Genomic DNA, 20,297 nt, shown 5'->3' with positions numbered 1-20,297 from the left:
TGTCTCCCTTTTTTAAACTTAAATCCAGATGAAAAAGAATTTGACTGTTTTCTTCTTTCCTTTTAAAGTATTCACACTGTCTCCAAATTCTGATAAAGTCAATGTATTAATTTTTATTACATAAAGCATAATAATGCATATTCTCCATTTTTTTTTAGAAAACTACAATATCAAAAGACCATAATGAATTTATTTAAAAAGCTCTTGAATTGAAAGAAAGAATGCTGTAAGCATTTCCTGATAGTAAATGCAATTTCTTCTGGTCTCTCAATATTGATCCTATGTGTTTTAATAGATTTTTTTCAAGTAAAAAACAGACTAATTTGCATGCAAATTATATAATGCTTCCAAATGATACATGTGGAGATCCTCTTTTGTCTGTTTTCCTGTGATTACTTATATTTGTTTAAGGCTTCTTTTTGTTCCCTATGTTAGCAATGTAGTATTTATTGACATTTTGTTGTAGGAAACCACAAAACATCTTATCTAGTTAGATTCATTTATTTCCATGGAAATGCACAGGAAAAAAATTTCTATGAACAAAGGCATAACCAGACATTTATCTCATTAAAAAATTCAGAAACATTCTAGTTTTAGACTTGCTTCCTCTGTGATGTCTGTAAGAAACTGACCAACTGAATCATCTTATTATTTAAACATCTACAAAAATTACTCTGAACTGTTAAGGTAGCTTGCATTATTCCATGCACTAAAGTAACTGTGTTGTTTTAATGAAGCCAGCCTCCCTTTAATTATGATCCTTTCTCATGTACAGCATGTGCGTAGTTACCAGCCTGCCAGGTCTGCGTCTCTGCATGTCTATTTTATATGCAGCCTACTACACACTAGTTTTGTGAAATGAAGTGATCAATATTTTTTTTAAATGTGAATATTCTATGAATATTTTACTTCTAATGCCATTGATAGATATAATGATCTATACATGTTTTCAGCTTAAAAAGGATAAAGCTGCATAAGCAAAATGTTTGTGTAACTAAACATTTTAGATACTATACACATACTACAAACTCATTTATTACTGTCCTACCATGCTTTGTAGTTTTGTAACACAGTTTGCATAACACCACTCTGTGTAACTTACTAGACTTACTGCATTTATCTATCAGTTTTTGTCAACTATTATAAGAGAGTTTTCTAATTTTTTGGTATGTTAGATAATTGTACAGTAAAGATAGGATAAATGATTATATAGAATAGAAGGACAAAGAGATGAAGCAACTCAGAGCCAGGCACATGAAGGCCTGCCCAGAGCCCAGCCTGCACACTGCAGCGTGCCCTGGCAGGCAGGAGCTTTGCAGGTGGACTTGCTCTTGTGCCACTGCACAGTTGTGGTAGCAGCACATGGCAATATCCTTTTGCTGGTAGAGAGCAGGAACAGTGGCAATGGGAACAGGGCTTACACTGATCTTCAGGAGGGTAGAAGAGGAGAATAAGGGAACTGTGGCTCTTCTGAGAGAATGTTGTAAGCTTACCTATGATAAAATTAACAGAGAGTAATTGTGTTTTGGCAGACCATGAAATCAAGTCCAGTCCGAACCTGTGCTTCCAGTTCATCTCTAGAGGTGACCACGTTAGCGCAGTTGGAACACACTAATGAAGGAGTGCAGTACCCTTGCCTTGCTGTTCTCAAATGTGAATTTTAATTTATCACTAGAATTATTTTATGTGCTAAGACTAGAAGATATATGCTGATTGATAGAATTTATTTAAGGTCTTAATAATTATCATGGGAATGTGTACTATATAGTTTTTGATACTCTTATTTGAAGAGAATGCAGTTCCTTTTTTCTCAGGTGCTACCACTGCTAGTGCCAGCTGCAGGAACTCATGATCATGACAGCAATATCTCAAAACTTCCCAAAGCAGGTCTCTACCTTCATGTACTCAATCATATTTCTCCTGAAGTAAGAGCTCAGCAGTAGCTGGCCTTACCCCCATTGAGTCTTCAGTTCCAGCTTCCTTCTTACCAAACTCTGGTATGGTGTTCTGAGGCAGATTTCCTTACATATCCCCTTAACAAACTGTGATCTTGGTCCTATACCCATACTGACCCTGGGCCTTTCTGAAGTCACTTGTGCCCTGTCTTTCTGTAGCAGAGCTGTGCTCAAAGTTTGGTTTGAGCTTTCAAAAGAAGTAAGATGTGCTTACTTTCAAAAGAAGTAAGATGTGCTAGCTGTGTTAACATTGTATTGGCACAGCTCAAGTGTGAGAATATACTTTATATATGTAAGAAAATTCATTTTAAAAAAGAAATATTTAACAGCTTTGCTTTCTAGGCATAATAACTAGGTCTGTATATAGATTTTAATTACAAAGCTGAAAAACATAGAAAATCCTTAATGAAGTTGCTTAAATGGAAATGCACTTTGTTTCCATTGAACCAGAGCTGGAGATAATAAATGTAATGACACTGGACAACACAGGAAGGAAAACTGCAAGTCTGATATGAGTGAAACATAAAAGAGAACAAAAGTTTATTGAAAACCATTTTGTCTTTGAGTTAGTGAGGAAAAGAACCAGTACTAATTTGTGATTATTCCTTTAGAGTAGAAGAAAGGAATGGCTAGATGCAATTGCCTGAGGAACAGGCATCTAATGCCACTTAGGATGCTGCAGGGTAACTAGGCTGGTCTCATTGCTGCTTCAGAAAGTTGTGGGTCTCCTGCATTGAGTTTCACCTCTGCTGTATTCAAATTTGTGTCAGTGACATTTCCAATATAACTGGACTTCTGTAATTTGCTGCCAGATTTAGCTTGCAGTGTCTTTACAGGTTTTTTAAAGTATCCCTAATAATCTGATATCAAAACAGCATAATAATCTGGAAGAGCAAAACTGTTTGCTAATACATACAATTCCATTTTAACTAATGCTCCTTTACATTGGAACAAATGAGAATTGGGAATAATATAATGTCACCACAGGGGGAGTAGCTGAAGGTTCTTCAGAACAGTTGCATAAAGGGGTTGCCTGTTCAGCCAGGATTAGAATTTCAGTGGGATTTAATACTATCTAAAGAAATCACATAAAAGTACGCCTAGGCAGCTGGTTTGTGTTTCCCAGGTGATGGACAGAGGCTTGTGGTCTGCAGTAGACCAGCAGCTGTAAGCAAGGAGTCCAGTTACATTTGCAAATACATTTCTTGAATGTTGGCATTTTCTTGCTAATCTCTGTATGTGTCTGTATGATCTTCTTTAACTTTAGAGAATTATATGCTCAGTCTAATGATATGCCTGTAGTGAATTTGAACCTCCCAAACCAAATTCTTGTCACCCACTGTTGGTTAAATTGTCAGATCTTGACACTGCTCTTTTTATTCCTGAGTGGATTCTTACTCTATGTGACAAAGTACTTGCTTTGAATAAACACTTCTGTGTGCATTATCCTACCTGATAGAAAGTCCCAGGCATTGCACACAGGGTCTGCTATGACCAAATACTTCACAGTGCTTGAACATCTTCTCTCTGTTCTGGGTCAGCTGCCCTGGGACGGGACAGGACAATGAAGGTACCTGCTATAAAAAACAGTTTCTTACTGGTTATGATTACCGAGGACTGGAATATAAAAAAGGTGGTGCAGGAGGATATACTGTTTTTCAGCCTTTCAGTTACTTCTGGTGTGTAGAATGCCGAAATGAGATCCAGCATTAATTTCTCACTAAAGAAACTTTTGTGGAACTTCAGCCATGTACTAGTTCTAAGGGTACTGTATTGCCTTCTGGTCTTAAGAGGTAACTCTAGATTTAACCCATCTTCATGGACTTGATGGGACTTTTAGAGGAGGTGGGAAAAGTGATTAAATTAAGGAACAACTACATGCTATTATTAACTACACTTCTATACTGACAACAAACAAGAAAATACAGTATGTAAAAAGTTTGCTTTAGTTGCAATATGATTTCAATAATATAGGTGCAGAACTGCCAAAAGTAGTTCTCTCCCTTTAAATGACATTTCAGGTCACTCCTGGCATTTCCTCTGATTCTTCTTTTTAAGACAATTATCCAGGTGAAAAAAATCACCAGAGGTTGTTTTCTCATGGAATCAGACACTGGGAACTTGCTGAAGTCCATTCCTTAGAGTTTTAGTATGGCAAGAATCCTTGCTACTTCTCATATAGCTGGTGACTATTGCTTTTTGGAAGAAGTCCACTGAATGTTGAGAATCTTTGAAGTTGTGAATTGTAGGTAACATATTTAATTAGTTCCCTGGTTTATGCTTTAAGGAAACAGGAAAATAAGTGTTTGCCCTGATTGCTGTGTCTTGAGAAAAAAAAGAGATCAAAAAGAATTCAATAGTGCAATATCGACAGGTGGCTACATGGAAAGTCTTCTCATCATGTGTCTGGGAAAATTGGCACTACTGGTCTTGTGTGAAGGACAGGAAGATCCACATAGGTGGTGTGCACAGATGTGTAAAATAAACTTTTTGTTCCTGAGCTGTAAAGAACTGGTAGTGTAACCGGGACTTTCTGGTCATACCTATAACAAGGGTTGCAACTCATCTACTGCCCAATTGACCTAGAAATTGGAGAATATTTTCAAGCATATAATGCAGCAATTGTAGTTTTTGAAGGTAGATTTGTTAAGCTACTAAAAATCCTACAACCACTTCAGACTGAAGATGCTTTTAACCACTTTACAAGCTAAAAAACAAAAGCTTACCTTTGCATAATCCAGTTTTTGCTGACTTTCTTCTCAGTGTCTTTGATGGAACTTTGCATAATATATGAATACATTTAAGTTATGTCAATGTTATTTAACATATATGCTTATATATTATTCTACTACAAAATTCTCTCTTGAAGGTTTGAATTTTTGCCTCATTGGTATGTGACTGTCGTCTTTATTTTTTCCTTTCTCTTTTTCCTTCAGAACTACTATGGAGCTGCCAAAATGATTCTTTCTGACAATCCACTTGGCTTGACATGCGGAATGGTGTGTCCAACATCAGATCTCTGTGTTGGTGGCTGCAATTTGTATGCTACTGAGGAAGGACCAATTAATATTGGTGGATTGCAGCAGTTTGCTACTGAGGTAGGTAGGACTTGCAAATGCCTTAAATTCTTTGTATGTACTATTGAATATTGCCTGTGGTTACCTTTGTTAATGATTTTTAAAAAAAATTTACTAAGAAAATTAAAGCATAAAAAGCTAGAATAATTATAATTTTTCTTACAGCACACTGAAATGCATAGAAATACATAATGCAGTACATTATAGGAACATAAGGAACATTATTTGTGAACAAGATGGTTCTTTAGACATACTGGTAGTTGAGACAATTTATTTTATAATGAAAAATTTATTTCAGGTGAAATTGTGGATGTTGCTCAAGTAGGCTACATGGGGAAAGATCAAGTGCAGCTGAATCTGTAAGTGCATATTAAGGAGATGCGGAACTGTTCTGGGCATAGGGTAGATTCTATAGCAGAATTAATGGCTTTGAGACAAAGGAGAAACTTCAGATGATTTTTTATTTTTATTGTCCTGTTATTCCAAACCTAAGTACATACATAGTTTGAGGTTGACCTAGCGATACCATGTGTATCTATTTATATTGGTACAGATTCACAGTATATATATGTAAATTTACTAGTTCATAAAGGTAGATGCATATTTTGGCTACTGAAGCAAAGATTGTTACTTGCTGCTTCATGTTAGAAATTCTTTGCATGGGTTTTTGTTGATATTCTCGTGCATTGCTTGTGATAATGTAGTTTTAATGCTCCAAATTCTGTCTGAAGAAAGAGGCAACTACTCATTTGTTAACTTCTTTTGAGGGCATGGAGACTTTCCACCTCACTCAAGGTCTCAGATGGTACCTCATCTGATCTATCTGAAGTAACATTTTGTAAGAATTATCATTTTGGCCTCTGTAAAAGTGAGGAGTTATGGCTCTATTAAAACCAACATATTCATGTGTTAAGTTTGCACATTTCTATACAGTCATTAACTAATGTATGTGTCTCTATTCTGTATCCTGAGCCATTTGGCTGATCTTATTTACAAACATACAATGAAGTTCCAGTCAACTTTGCAATGCCTGGGAAAAAAAAAAAAAACAACTTTGTAGAACAGAACCAAAATAGAAATGCAAATCAATCTGGAAGTAACAGATCATATCTATAAGACCAGTATTTTCCTCTAGTGTCAAGCATAGACTTCACACCCTCTTCTCAATTGCTATAGGTCATGATTTGATGACAAAATATTACTATTTGCTGCTGCTGTTCTCTTTATGTGTTTGTATCCCTCCTTTCTTCTCTCCAGGAGACTTGTAAATCTTCTGGAGCACCTGATAAACTTTTCTGCTAGCTGTTGCTGAATCTTCTCTCTCGTTTAAGTACTTATCCACTTCATTTTTCTTGAGATTTAACACACAAGGGTAAGAATCCAAAGTTCTCATTTACAGGATGAGATTAGAGACACTGAACTGTGTTAGTTCTATGTTTATGTTCAATAGTTGGGCTTTATCAGCTTTTCTTCTAGTGGCCTTTATTCTATATGTATATAAAAAGCTAGTTGTTGCAAAGCAGAAGAATTCTTTCCTTAAACCCTCTACAAAACCAGAGATAGAAACCTAAAACCAACCAACGAAACAAAAAAGATTAAACAGTTGGCAAGTAGATCATAAAGACAATGATGAAATATTACTGTTTAGGAACCAAATGCAAGTAATATCTGTTATAATTTGATTTGTGTCTTCTTTTAGCCCTTATTCTATGATTAATAGAGAGGAATTATGACTTGATAGATAATACTAAGTATCTGCCATTTTTCTTCAAAAATCTTTAGAAATCTAGTAAAAAAAACCGCCAGTGCTAGCATAATGATTGATATGAAAACTGCAGAGGATGAATGGTTTTCAATGTTTCAAGTTTGTTTAAAATTATGTTTGTTCCAGGAGCTCTAACAGATAAAATTGTTATATAGTTCTATAAGGCAGTCCAACAAAGAGAACATTTCAAAATTTTTTTTTATCTTTAGTATTTTCATAGTATCTATGTTTCTGTACATCTAATATATAAAAAAGTAAAAGAAAAAAAAATGTTGTTTATAACCTCTAGGTTTACTGCTGTTTAACACAGAATTTGTGTGTATTTCAGCATTCTTAATTAGTAATAATAGGCAGTTACTTTTGCAATTAGTAATGTTTTTACTTTTCAGTTAAATTTTACTGTGAAAGTAGGTATAGTTGAAAAAATTTAATGGTATGAGTGCTTCCAAGTAACAATCATTATAAAAATAGAGATTATAATATTGAAGAAGATAGTGACGTACTACTGTTCATACAAGAATTGGCCCAGATAGTGTGTTCACAGCTCTCTACCTGTAGAAGTAACTTAGCAAATTGTGTAATTTAGGCATGCAACATGTGTTAGTCTTAATGAGAGCTGCATGGTGATTCTCATGCATGGTGTAATATTTGTCCCACAGGGGCTTATTTACTGAAAACTCCATTGTGCATGAAGCCAGTTTTAGGCTTTTTTTTCCCTTGGAATTAGTCTGAGGATCATACACTTGATGCATTATGAGAGTGAGCAATAATAAAAGGGCACAACTGCTAGCTGAGATAATAGATAAAATTGCAGTAAAGCAGGAATGTGGATTTAAAATGGAAAATATATGGGTATGACATGTGCCCGTTTGTGTTTCTGAACAATGACTGATCATCTGTTCATACTGCAGATAAAGCTCCCTAATTGTAAAATATTTGTCTTGCATACGGTAGAACAGTAAAAAAAAAAATGGCACCTTATGTCGCCTGCATTTTCCTTCTGCCCTTTCATAGTTTTGTTACTATGTTTGGCTCATTCTCAAAGTGAATTGTAATCCAGCCTGAGAAAATGTGAATTTTGACGATTAAATGTTTAAGTAGAAGATGTCCATTTGTATTTGTGATGTAAAATGTGTATACTGGGATGCAGTTACCATGGTAACTGTTGCATCTAGAGAATAACACAGAGTAAATCTCACTATTACAAATGACGAGTGTCAAGCTCAGGTTACACCTGCTACTTGCACAGGTCAAAATTATATTAATGCCTTTATCTGTCTCCTTTGCCCAAGTACTTCAGAATTGGGAAACATCCGTTTCTTGAACACAAGTTCAGTGAAAATATACTGAGATTGCCGTGACAATACATATAAGCATGAGGTATATGGCTGTCAGTCCCAAAATGAACTACAATCACTGGTTACTCAAGTACAAGTTTGCAAGCTTGTAGTGAAAAGGAAGTGAGGTCTATTAACTTATCTGCTGTCATATTAGTAAGAAACCTTCAAATGATAATGTTTTTGGATAGACTTTATTGAATCTAAAGGTTCTCTTCTGTTTCTGTTTAATCATTCTGAGTGGTGCAGCACAAGCTAAATAAAAACTGTATTATTTTGATCTCTGCATACTAGATATAAACACTAGATCATTTAGTACTGTGGCTCTTGTGCCAGTTACAGTTGTGGTGATTTGTTCCTCTTTGGAGATACATTCTGACTGCTGCTGGAGCAGAAAGAAATTGGAAAAGGAAATTTGATACGTGTTTTTCTGAAAAGAGGGATTGTATGAGCTTACCTTCTGCTCACCTAGGGACAGCTCAGCAGAGTACCTGGGCTGGAAGGAGTGTTCTGGTGAGGGAACCTGAGTGCTGAACCTCCCTTCTCCCCCAGCCCACCACAGTCAAGGGAGAAATGTTTTACCTGAGGGCTTGCCAAGGAGTGGCACACTGTGCCCTTGGGCTTAGGTTCCTCTTTGAGTTACAAAGTGATAGCTCTGATCACTCTGTCCTGCAGCTGTGAGAAGGTGGTTCTCATGGGGCTGCTATTCCTACAGTAGGATGGCCTTGAGATACCAGGCTGGGCATGGATACATGAGCTGCATCTGCATGAGAAGGGTTGTTCTGGAGAGCTAAGACAGCAGGACAAATAGAAAAAGCCCTTATTTGTGAGTATTAATTTTAATACATCTTTAAGTAATTGCATATTTTAAGTCATCATGAAATCCACAATAATAAAAAATAAAATTTCAGGCTTGGCTGAAGGGGATGGTGTTGTTTCTACAATACAAATTTGTTTTCTACAATAGTTCAGGGATGAATCTGAGGACTTCTGGTTTCTCTGGCCAATGCTGAAAGATTTCCCGATATTTTGGCAAGTTATATAAACTTCTCCAAAGCTTTTTTACAGATAGTAAGCATTTTTTTGTTTGTTTTTTAAGGCATTTGCATGAATGTTGCTAAGTCCATTTAGTGGTAGGGTTCATGAAATGTTGAGATTTGGACTCTGCAGTGTCCTAGATCCATGGGATATCTTAGGACTAGAATAATGGAGGTTTAAAAAGTCTTTAATAAGATGTTTTGGGGCCTAATTTTGTAAGCACTCACCTATTTCCATAAAAATCTGAAGTATTGCAACTTTAGCTCTTAAATTGTGGAGGGAAGATCAAGAAGGTTTCATAACTAGCACATGTCTGTGGAAAAAAAACTTCATGTAACATCCTATGCTATCCACTGCAATTAAATGGAATTAATTGGGTGATTATGTAATTTGACAACTTCAAGAAGGTTACTGTACATGCAATTTGATTTATTTTGTATTAAAATATGTGCAAAATATGATATTTGTCTTTAAATATTCAGCTGTCCCATATTAATGTAAACCAGCCTACAGAGAAATATCCATGGAAACCAGTGGGAAAGTGTGAAACTAGTAAAACCAGTTTCTAAATGTTCCTGATTTCATTGCCTGTGTTTTACTGTCTGTGCACTAGTAAAATGTGATAACAATTCAGTGTATACTGATACACTTTACACTAAAATTAATCCCAGCTAGATTCTAATATCTATATCAGTAACTGTTTGGTATCTCAATGCCTTAGTGAAGGAAGCCTTTCCCTATCTGCATTCTCAAAAGCAGCTAAAATGACTTGGCTAAAACTTTGCAGGAAATTGAAACTGGAATCAGTTGCTCAGCAATTGGAACCACTGTAGTTTGTTCAAGTGGGACATTTTGTGGAACCTGAATATGAACTCATGTTTTGCATTATTTTTATATATTTTGGAATTCTGCTCTTTATTTAATGTTTTGGAACATGACCCCTTTGCAGTGAAAGCATGCTTTATTTACAATAGAGAATACAACAAACTGTTGAATTTCATACTGTAGAGAGCACTGAGCAAGTGCACTCACACCTTTACACACAGTGAAGTGATGCAAATAGGAGAATTATGATATATTACAAACATGTGAATCATGAGGGGATTTTTTTCAGTTGTTGGAACTTAGCAGAATAGATTGCCTGTTTTGGTTTGGTCAAATTGGAGCTCACTTGTGGACTAAGTCTCCCATGTTTTATAAGCTGGGATATCCTGTTGGAGGACTCTAATAGACATAAGACATAAGAAGTGGATAGAATTAATGTGGGTTTAATTTGAATAGGCCCTTGACAGTGAAGTAATGATAATTGTGTCGTATTTGACAAAAAGTTGAAGAATAAATGCCTAATGTTATTAGCATCTGTTGTTAAACTGTCTGATCTCCTTTGACGGTGTATGAGAACCAGAAGGAAAGGCAGATATGAGGATGATGACTGAGGCTTTTCACTGAGAGACTCTGCTTCAAAATTCATCACTTGGTCTTATTTTCCTGAATAGGTCTTGGTTAAAAAGCCCTGCAAAACAAAATAAAAACTCCATCCAAACACCAAACAAGAAAGAAATAATGTTTTTGGAACAAAAGTGGAAAGAAGGGTAATAGTATTCAATTTTACCTGCATCCTGAACATAGTCTGAAGCAGAAAGGACAGTTGAATGTAATGTGCCACTGAACACTTGCTTGCCAGTTACTCATCTCTAGCCACCAAAGGATTTATACAGGGGAATTCAGTGATATTTAATTAAGTGACTTACAGTATAGGGAAACTTCAGCATGAGGTGAGTAAAAATCTTTTGAAATGCATTAAAGCAGTTTGCTATTTTCACACAGTTACCCTGCCAGCCTTAATATGCAAAACTGCCACTGAATTCCAGATGGCAAGATACTGCCACACAAGCTGACTGTGCTGCATAAAGACAGTTTTACCCTGTTTGCAAATAGGCAGAATTAAAGTTGACCATTCAGCCTGAACTCCTAGGATTTTCTGCATGAGTGCTTGGTTTCTGAAGCTTAACACTGCACTACAGTAGTGTGGAACTTCAGTGTAACATTTATTTGATGGGTATGACTATTCAATAATACATATAAAAATAGTTATGTTAACAATAAAGTAAATTTGGTAGTAAATTTGTTAAGCATATGCATATTCAGGGTGTTCAATATGCACATTAAATATGCAAGTTATATAATTTTTGTTACTGAATAGCCTTCTTAAACAACTATATGAGACTAATGAAAATTTTCTATAATTCAAGCAATTTCTTATTAATATAACAAAGCAGACATTTTAGAAATATCATTGCATTTGGGTTATCATAATCTAGTTTCACAGTGCAATATGAGCTTTTCAGCCTGTGAAATCCATTAATAACCACATTAAACTTTCCCATATTGTATGAATTGTCAGGTTTAAATGATTCTTTCTTTAAAACAATTATCTGTCTCTTGCTTCATGCAGTTTGTTAAACCGCTGTGTCAATTTACAAAGACTGGGGGAGTTTGACACAGAAATTTTAGAGAGGGAAGGAACTAATCATTGGTTTACCTAGCATGAGTGCTCAAGTGCATATGAAGAAAATGAACATTGATTCAATATATAAATAAAAAATTCTAATCATGACTGGAATTGCAAAAGTTTAATGTGAAAACCCTTTGCTTCTTGAGTCGTAAGGAAAGTAAAATCTGTTGGTAAGCTTCTAAATAGTTTAAATATGATATTTATTAAGGCAAATATCAGTGTATGTATTTTAGAGGACTAGTCAGTACTTAGGGAACACAGCTCTGCATTGAAATAGGTGGGGAACAGGGTGGTCTCCTGGTAGTTCTTGAGATGCTACACTGAGAGTGTTTGTGATAAGACTGAGAATCCCCATGCAATGCACTCTGGAATTCTCTTGTCTGCTACAGTTATATACTGCTTGGGTTAAACATTTTTCTCCTAATGCCTAAAGTAAAAAGATGTACCTGTGTTCTTCCATGCTTCTAATGTTTAGTAGCCTCTAAGGCTATAAGTCTATTATTTTCCCTTTTGTAGATCATACAAGATAGAGACTCAATTCATTTCCCTACAATTTATGTAATTGCAGAGGAGAATGAAATCTAGTTTGGGCAATGCAGAATATTTCTGCCTTTGCCTCTTCCCTGTATATCTGAGTATAGAACTGATTTAATGCAAATCTGGAAACTTGTGTGATATTACAACCAGGTTAGCGGCCCCCTGGGTTCTGTAGAAATGCACAACAGTGGGCAGAGATAGTTCCTACTTATTTTTAATAGTCAGGACAGGTTGGAGCAGATCATCAGCGTTATGGCGGTGAATGAATAATTGGGGCATAGGGAGAACAGTCTAACTTTCAGGTGTGTCTGTGGTTTTTGGAAACCCATTTAAAGAGTAGACAACAAATTAAATAAGATAGGTAAGAAACTGAAATAAAGTCCTATAAAAATTATCTAAGAGAAAGCATCTAAAGCATGGATTAACAATGAAAATATAGCACTGAAGACTAAGTGTGGTTCCTAAAAAGCATTTCAAACCCACCTAAAGTTTGTCATATATAAAGTTTGTTATATCTAAAATTCAAGCTATAAGTGATTTTCCCAGGATCATTCAGGTTGTCTCTTGAGGAAGCAAAGCCCCTTTACAGGCACTATAATCCTTTGCATTACTTACAGAGGTATTTTTCTACTAGTAAGAATAATTTGTTTGCAGGGAAATTTTTTGGCATTGCAGAGATTCTCTGCCATCTGGCTGACTTTGCATTCTTATTCTATTACTGGTAGTCTGGATCTGTCTTCTCTGTAAAAGTTATAGTAGTGAAAAACCTGACTTCAGAGATTTTTAAAACAAAAAGGCCCATAGAAGGACCAAACCTTGCTAATACAACATCCCTCACAAATGCACAGATCATGTCATTTGGAAACCTCTAAAATGTTTTGAGTTTGCTATAATATATCAGCTATGTGACAGCACTAGCAGAAGCTTCCATCATGTCAGTCATAATAAAATTTAAGGAGGGAATGTGAAGTGTTTGATCTGTTGATTGTATTGCTTTTCAGGTTTTCAAAGCCATGAATATTCCTCAGATCAGAAACCCGTCCTTACCTCCTCTAGAAGATATGCCTGAAGCATATCAGGTGAAGATAGCTCTTCTTGGTGCAGGACCTGCAAGTTTAAGTTGTGCTTCCTTTTTGGCTCGACTGGGCTATTCAAACATCACCATATTTGAAAAGCAGGAGTACCTTGGGGGCTTAAGGTAATGAAACAATGACAGCAAAGCAATGTTTCCAATTATTGTAGAAAGCATAATGAAAACTGTTATACATACATAGTTTATATGTGATTGCTTGACTTTTAGCAAGGAAGAGAATAGAAGATTTCAAATCTCTAAAAGTCACTTCTTATTTGAATAATTGATCATTCGTGTTAAAAGAGGAATAGGTCCAGGCAAGTTTAACTGAAAATCTGGTGGCTGTCTCCTATATTCTCTTTGTATGTTAAATTCTGGGGTGCAATTGTTATTATCAAATTAACATATTAGAAAATTATCAGAAAGGAAATAACTATCTTTAGACAGATAGTAATTTAGGTTTAGCATGCTTTCCTGGACTACCTTGTGCAAATAGAGGTGACAGTGGCAATCAGTCATCAGTGGATGCAGCTTTAGCAGACCATGGCATATGGGTGAAATAAACCCTCTGCAATTCAACTTTCAAAAAATTACAAATACAAAAAGGAAGGTACGTTCGCAGTTTTCTTGTATGGCAAACCCTTGGCTAGTATTTGCAAGTACACTAGAAAATTAATTTTTGCCACTGCAGTACTGGCTGTGGTCAAATCTAGTAGCTTTGTTGGAATCCCTTTTTATGCGATAATTCAGACACTGACTAGTGGAATCCAAGCCATCCAGAATCAAAATTAAATTCTACAATGTAAGATGTGTAAGAGTACCAAATGCTCTCACACAATGTGTTTAAAAAATAAAAATTGTAATGAAACAGAGAGAAAAAGAAGGGTGATGCACTTACATTTCTTAATGCAGCATCACTGGGATCAATAGAGTTGACACGGTTAATGAAATTGATCCATAATGTCATAATGTCAAATACTTATTCAGTGCTCTGCAAGAAGAGAATTGGTTTTGAAGAAATTGAACTGATTACTTGCATTTTTCCCAGTGAGGTTCAGAATTATTCTACCCAATTACCAAGGTGTTAATCCATAGGCATTTAACTGTGAAGCTCTTTTACTTGAACTAGTTACCATAGGGGATTGCAAATTTAGTATGTGAAATACCTATTTACCTGTTCAATAGCACGTGTTGTCATAAATACCAGATGAAAATCAGTCTGTTGCTGTAAAACAGTCAGAATTAATAAGAGGTTTAGGTTTTTAACAAAATGGCTCTTTTTGGTAACAGGTTGGACTTGGCAATACAGTGCAGGACTTCCTGCAGGTGCTTCAGGGACAATGTGCTGTGGTACAATGCTACAGTTGCTTAGTACGTGCTTGTGTATTTGAAGCAGTATGATCTTAAGTTCTTCATGGTTTAACTTGAATTTAAAATAATGTTTTGCCTGTTTCCCCTAATGCAAAAAGCCTTACACAGAGTTTTGCCTGTTCTGTTAGTATCCTTAATAGTCAAGGAGTGTATTTTAAAATATATTTCTTTCTTTTGAGTCTTGACATGTATCAATCTAGGTCAAATTTTACTTCCATTCACTGTAGAAATGCTCATGTGTGGTTTAAAGACATCAGTTCCTTTTGTCCTTATTTTAATCTTGAAACAGAAGGGAGGCTGGCCTGTGGCAGAAGTCATCCCTTATTGCATTTCTAAGTATTTGCAGCATATCTTTTAACAAATGTAGGTTATTGATGTGTGTATTTTGAAGGCTTCATGAACTATTGCAAATTGCTAAGAAGACCAAATCAATTTTGTATTTGGAATGAGCTGTTTCTTATGGCAGTGTTTTTGTAGTCTTAAAGTTTTTTCCAATTGTTTTTAATTAGGTTGTTTCTTGCATCATAGCTAATTTTCATAATATTTTGATGCTAGAAAGGTGTCTAGTGATTGCAATTCCTGTGGTGGGATATTTAAATGTAACATAAATCTGTGCTTCTCTGAACATGTTTGGATTTTTCATATTTATGGGCAGGTTTTCCTGCCCATAAATATGAAAATTTCACCAGTTGTGTAAAATTTATGCTTTATAGTAGAGTAGGCATGAGCACACCATACTCTTGCTTAGAGACCATGAATAGGCTTTGCTCTTTGGCTCCTATCCATGCCACTACTTTACAATGTACCAAAATACTTTCACTATGCCAAGGAGTTGTCCCTTGAGCAGGAGTAAATTGAGGTCACTAAGAAACACCAAGCACCTGTCCAAGCACCTCTGACTTGGGTCAAATTTGAGGTCAATGTGAATTTGTGGGACACTTGGCATCCACTGTGTTCCTCCTCCATCTCTGCCCCTTCTCCTTTTCCCCTCTGTCTCTCCATTACAGAGTCAGAGACCATTTGCTGCTGCTGAAAGAAATTGTATCAGAATTATTGATGTATAGTTGACTTCCATAAAAAGCCTATTTTCATAGTTAATGAGGTATACATGTAGGTATACCTCACAGCATAAAACTAAGTGTTTAATAAGAGCAAAAAAAAGTGTTTTCAGATTCTACCAGCGATGTAACACAAGCAGTGGTGTTCTGGGAGCATATTGTGGAAATGTCAGGGCTTCAACAAATACATAGGTGGCCTGGAAAATAGAACTCTCCTTTTTTTTTTATTAGATTTCTTTATTGAATCTCTGTTGCAGAATCATATTGATACATTAGTTTCTGCCTCAGACACGTTTATTTAGCATGACTTGTGAAAGTTGTATTGACACATTCATTATATCTGATATTTATAACACTTCTCATTGCATAATGGTCAAGAAAGGTGTAAAAAGAGCAGTATTAGAAGAAAGGAAGAACACCAGTTTCTTATCAATATCATTAAAGTTGATGCAACTTAAAAGAAATAAAACTCTTCTAGCCTGTCCAAGTAAGATGCTGAGGATGGTATGGTTACTATCCATATGTAAAATAAACTGCAGTGAATCTCTTGTGCCTCTGCTTTGTTATGGATATTACAGATTCAATAATTTGAAAACAGATTAGACCTTTTGAAGCTTAGAAGTATCTGGGGAGAAGCCTTTACTTTTCTGCATATTTAGGTTTTTATCTTTATTGAACAAAAGTATCTAAAGTTTAACTTCACTGTGTTTATCTGCCACATGTTTTGCACTAGGAATTTCAAACTGGCATATATAGATTTCATTTCACTGGAGATAAGTATATATATATTTTTAAAATATATAATATTAAATATATATATATATATAAGATTTGTATCAGTAGATCAGTAGATACAAACTGAGATTCTATACTGGCACTGCAGTTTTCCCCTTCTGTGATTCTGGGAACTTGAAGATGTCATTCCTAATCTTCCCCAGGACGAAAAAATGCCAGTTAATAAACATTAAGTTGAAAAACAGTCATGAAGTCAACAGCTGATAAAGTATTTGTCCATCCTGAAAAATAATTAAAAATTTATGAAGTAGAAATGGAGGTACAGTTTTAAATACTCTAGCTCAAAATAGCATATGTACCTATTTTAAAAAATTGTATGGGAAATTTGATACTCATATTGGATAGCTTAATGAAAGATTGCTATGTCACTTTGCTTTCAGTAGCCATGAGGTCTTTTTTTAAATGGGTATCCTAAGCTTAGTGTTACGTATTCTGGTGAACAAAAGGAATGGAGCTAAAGTCCTTTGGAACTCAACATATATTGATTAGTCACGTACAAGACTGGGCAGTGTTGGCCTCAAGGTATACTGCCTTTCTGGCCTATATTTTTAGCATTGGATGAATAATGCTTTTTTGTCACTCTAACAATTAAAAGTCAAGAGTCACATTTCAGCACATTTCCATTCACATATGTCAAAATTATCTAAGGTATAATATAAGTATTTTAGCAAATAATAATAACAAATATAAAAATAATATTTTCTTAACAGTTACAGGCATTTTTATTTGTTTTAGTATGTCTGAAATCCCCCAGTTCCGTTTGCCATATGATGTAGTGAATTTTGAAGCTGAACTTATGAAGGATCTTGGAGTGAAGGTAATGAAAAATACATCCTGCCTATGTATAGCTCAAAGAAAAAAAAAGAAAAAGAACTGTGCCAAAGATTAACAGCAAAATGTCATGCACATTAGTAAAGAACGATTAAAAGCTATGCTAGACAGAGGCAGGAAGATGCTTCCTCTTGCTCAGGGCATTTGTCTGTCTCCTGTCTGAATGCCACTAGTTTGGAAAAGGGCAATCAATAGTTCTCATCTGGAATGCCTGCATGTGATTAATTGTCTGTAAGAAACAAATTCCTAAATTGCTTTAGGGGTTCAATGTAGCTATTGGAATGATTTGATTTTTTTTTAATCAAGTTTTTTTCATGCAAGTTTGGCACTACTTAAACCATTCATACTTGCTACTTCTTTTGTTCGTTCTCCCTGAGTTTTTTTTCTTAATGGTTTATCATACAGTCTTGCATCCAAGTTAATTTTATAATAAAATGCATCAAATTAAAGTGTTAACATGATCATCTGTTATAAACAGCAACAGTCCATTCAACTTCTTGGAAAGCAATATTTATGCATTATTCTGTTAAATAAATGTGTGTTGTTTATAGATAATGGGAACAGTGATTTGTTGTAATTTAGGACTTGAGCTGAAGATTTAGATAGTATTTACAATTGTTGCACATTTTAATAGAAGTTACAAACTTAGAAGGTACCACTGGATCAAAATTTTGAGTACGAGGAGGGATATTTTATGTTTAACACACTAAAGCCTTCCATGAAACAAGAAATTCTTGCATTGAATTCTTTCATGTTGATTCTTTTTGTAAAAGAAGTAGACTGTTGTCACAAGACCTGAGTGAGAACATTATCTTGCCTGGGTTTTATAAAAATGCTAGTAAGATGCAAGATAAGGTTTAAAGTGCTGCAGGTCTGTTTTTCTACTTGAAGGTTCTCTTTGCAACCCTTGAAAAGACTGACAGAATGAATGGAGGTTTAGTGAGGGATGGTGTTAAACAGAGCACTGAGACACCTTTAGACAAAATTACTGGGCATAGACTGCTGGGAATCCTTTGTAGCCTCAGTTCCCAGGGCTCTCTGTTATGACAAAGTCTCTAGAATGGAGATGGAGATATGGTGATAGAGCCACTATGTCATCCTGACCTGTAAGTCCTCTGTGGTTCTGGAGTGCAGCAGAGAATCTCAATGTAAATTTGTTTCCAAGCTCTGCCATTGGTTTGCAATTGACCCTTTGGCAAGCTGGTTAAATAAGTACCTTAGCTTTGTACCTCTTTAAGCTGGAAATATTTTCTGGTGTTTACTTAAAGCATTTAAAATCTGTGCTGAAAGGTGCTGTGTTGTGTAAATGCTCAGTAGCGCTGTTTATTCAAGTAATTCCACTGAAATTAGTAAGAATTAGTCAGCTAGATAAGGATTACTGAGGTAGGCCCTAGAAGTATTATGAATCCTCACATACAATAGCATTGCTATTTAAATTCCTTCATTAGGTTTTCATAATCTAGGTTTTCATAACATATGTACACAACAGGATAAAAAAATGTAACGACAATTTATGGAGTGTCTTTTGTTGCAAGTGACTATGGAGTCTGTATTGTTTTAAGGATTGCAATAGGACATAGCTTTTCACCGCTGATAAAATTTATACTAAATCTCCAAAGACAAAGAAAGTCAATGTTTTAAGTAGTGTGATTTGTATTTCTGCCTTTTTTCCCCCACCAACCTGAAAAGTGTACTAAATGAAATATAGGCAGATTGAATAACAAACAAGATTCACAGTGACTTGAAGGCTAAACTGTTAAGATCACAAAGTAAAGGGCTTACACAACAGCACTACATTTTGTGAAGTAAAATCACATGTGATGTAAAAAACCTGAGGGAAAACATTCAGGTTCAGAGAGTCTAAGATGTGGAGATAAAAACACACCTACCTATGTCAAGAAGTATGAAATATCAGAAGAGGAATCACATACACTTTTTGCGCTCAAAGGGCTTGGTGTTAGGAGTGATGAACAAAAGGTGTGTGTATCTCCAGTTGCATGACCTCTGCACAGGGACTGCGTCCTTGGTTTCCTGAGCATGCAGAGAGCACCATTCCCTTTCCACACCTACAGCTCCTCTAGGGGCTCAGCCTGGGCAGTGGTTGCTCAGAGCAGGACTGATGATGGAGAATGGCTCTTCAAAAAAAAAAAAAAAAAATTGCACCTTTTGCTTCTGGAATCAAAAAGTAATTGATCAGAAACAAGTATAGATTATAGGTGTGTTTTGATTGCTGTAAGTTATTTCTTTAAATAAATGAACACCAATTACTGCACTGTGGACACTATTTCTTGTCTAAATAAGGATTAACATTTACAAGTCTAAATAAAAACTTATTAATAATTTTGAAAACGTTTGTTAGTTTACCATGCAGAATGTGCTGCTTCATTATAATTGCAATTTTTACCAAGCAATTTTTAATTCTTTCAGATAATTTTTAGGAAAGGCCTTGCAGTGGATGGAATGACACTCTGTACACTGAAAGAAGATGGCTATAAAGCAGTCTTTATTGGAATAGGTAAGAAGAGCTCATGGTCCCATGTTTTGTCCTACTGAAATTGAAGAACTGCCTAGGAATAAACTGGAATTTGTATCTTTGTTAATAACATGATGGGAGAAAGCTTTAATTTGGTGAATTGTGGAAGTATGGAATATAAGAAAAAAATTAAAATCAGGAAGCTAAAATTAGTGGCCTTAAGAGGATTACTAAAAGTTTCAGATTTATATTACAGCTCTTTAAGTAATATGTGAATGTAGCCAAATGGGTTGATTTATTGTTTGTTTAGATAGTTAAAAATGGATGAACTAAAAATTTGCTTGTAATTAATTGCCATATTGGCCTAGAGGGATACACAAGTATAGTTTTCAATTTTTGCGAACAGCTTACTACACCCACACAATTACTGAGTCTATATGTAAGCCAGTGATATCATGCTTGGTTGCTTTTTT

General features: G+C 35.3%; 1 protein-coding gene across 7 annotated transcripts in view; it reads left to right on the top strand.

Annotated features, from left to right (window-relative positions):
* DPYD (dihydropyrimidine dehydrogenase) overlaps window positions 1–20,297 on the top strand; it is a 349,713-nt gene that overhangs the window by 111,536 nt on the left and 217,880 nt on the right. For 5 of the 7 annotated variants that reach the window (XM_085586539.1, XM_085586538.1, XM_085586535.1 and 2 more), the window contains 4 exons: window positions 4,892–5,053; window positions 13,226–13,422; window positions 17,256–17,337; window positions 19,779–19,866. In XM_085586539.1, the coding sequence (XP_085442665.1) occupies window positions 4,913–5,053; window positions 13,226–13,422; window positions 17,256–17,337; window positions 19,779–19,866 (508 nt within the window). In that variant the 5' untranslated portion in view covers window positions 4,892–4,912. Of the gene's footprint in view, window positions 1–4,891; window positions 5,054–6,289; window positions 6,405–8,862; window positions 8,961–13,225; window positions 13,423–17,255; window positions 17,338–19,778; window positions 19,867–20,297 lie in introns of those variants that run through there. The other 2 variants (XM_085586540.1, XM_085586541.1) reach the window with 2 other exon arrangements.

Source organism: Lonchura striata, chromosome 8 (assembly GCF_050655825.1).
Source record: "Lonchura striata isolate lonStrDom1 chromosome 8, ASM5065582v1, whole genome shotgun sequence".
Lineage (NCBI taxonomy): Eukaryota > Metazoa > Chordata > Aves > Passeriformes > Estrildidae > Lonchura > Lonchura striata.
This window is presented reverse-complemented; position numbering and strand designations above follow the sequence as displayed.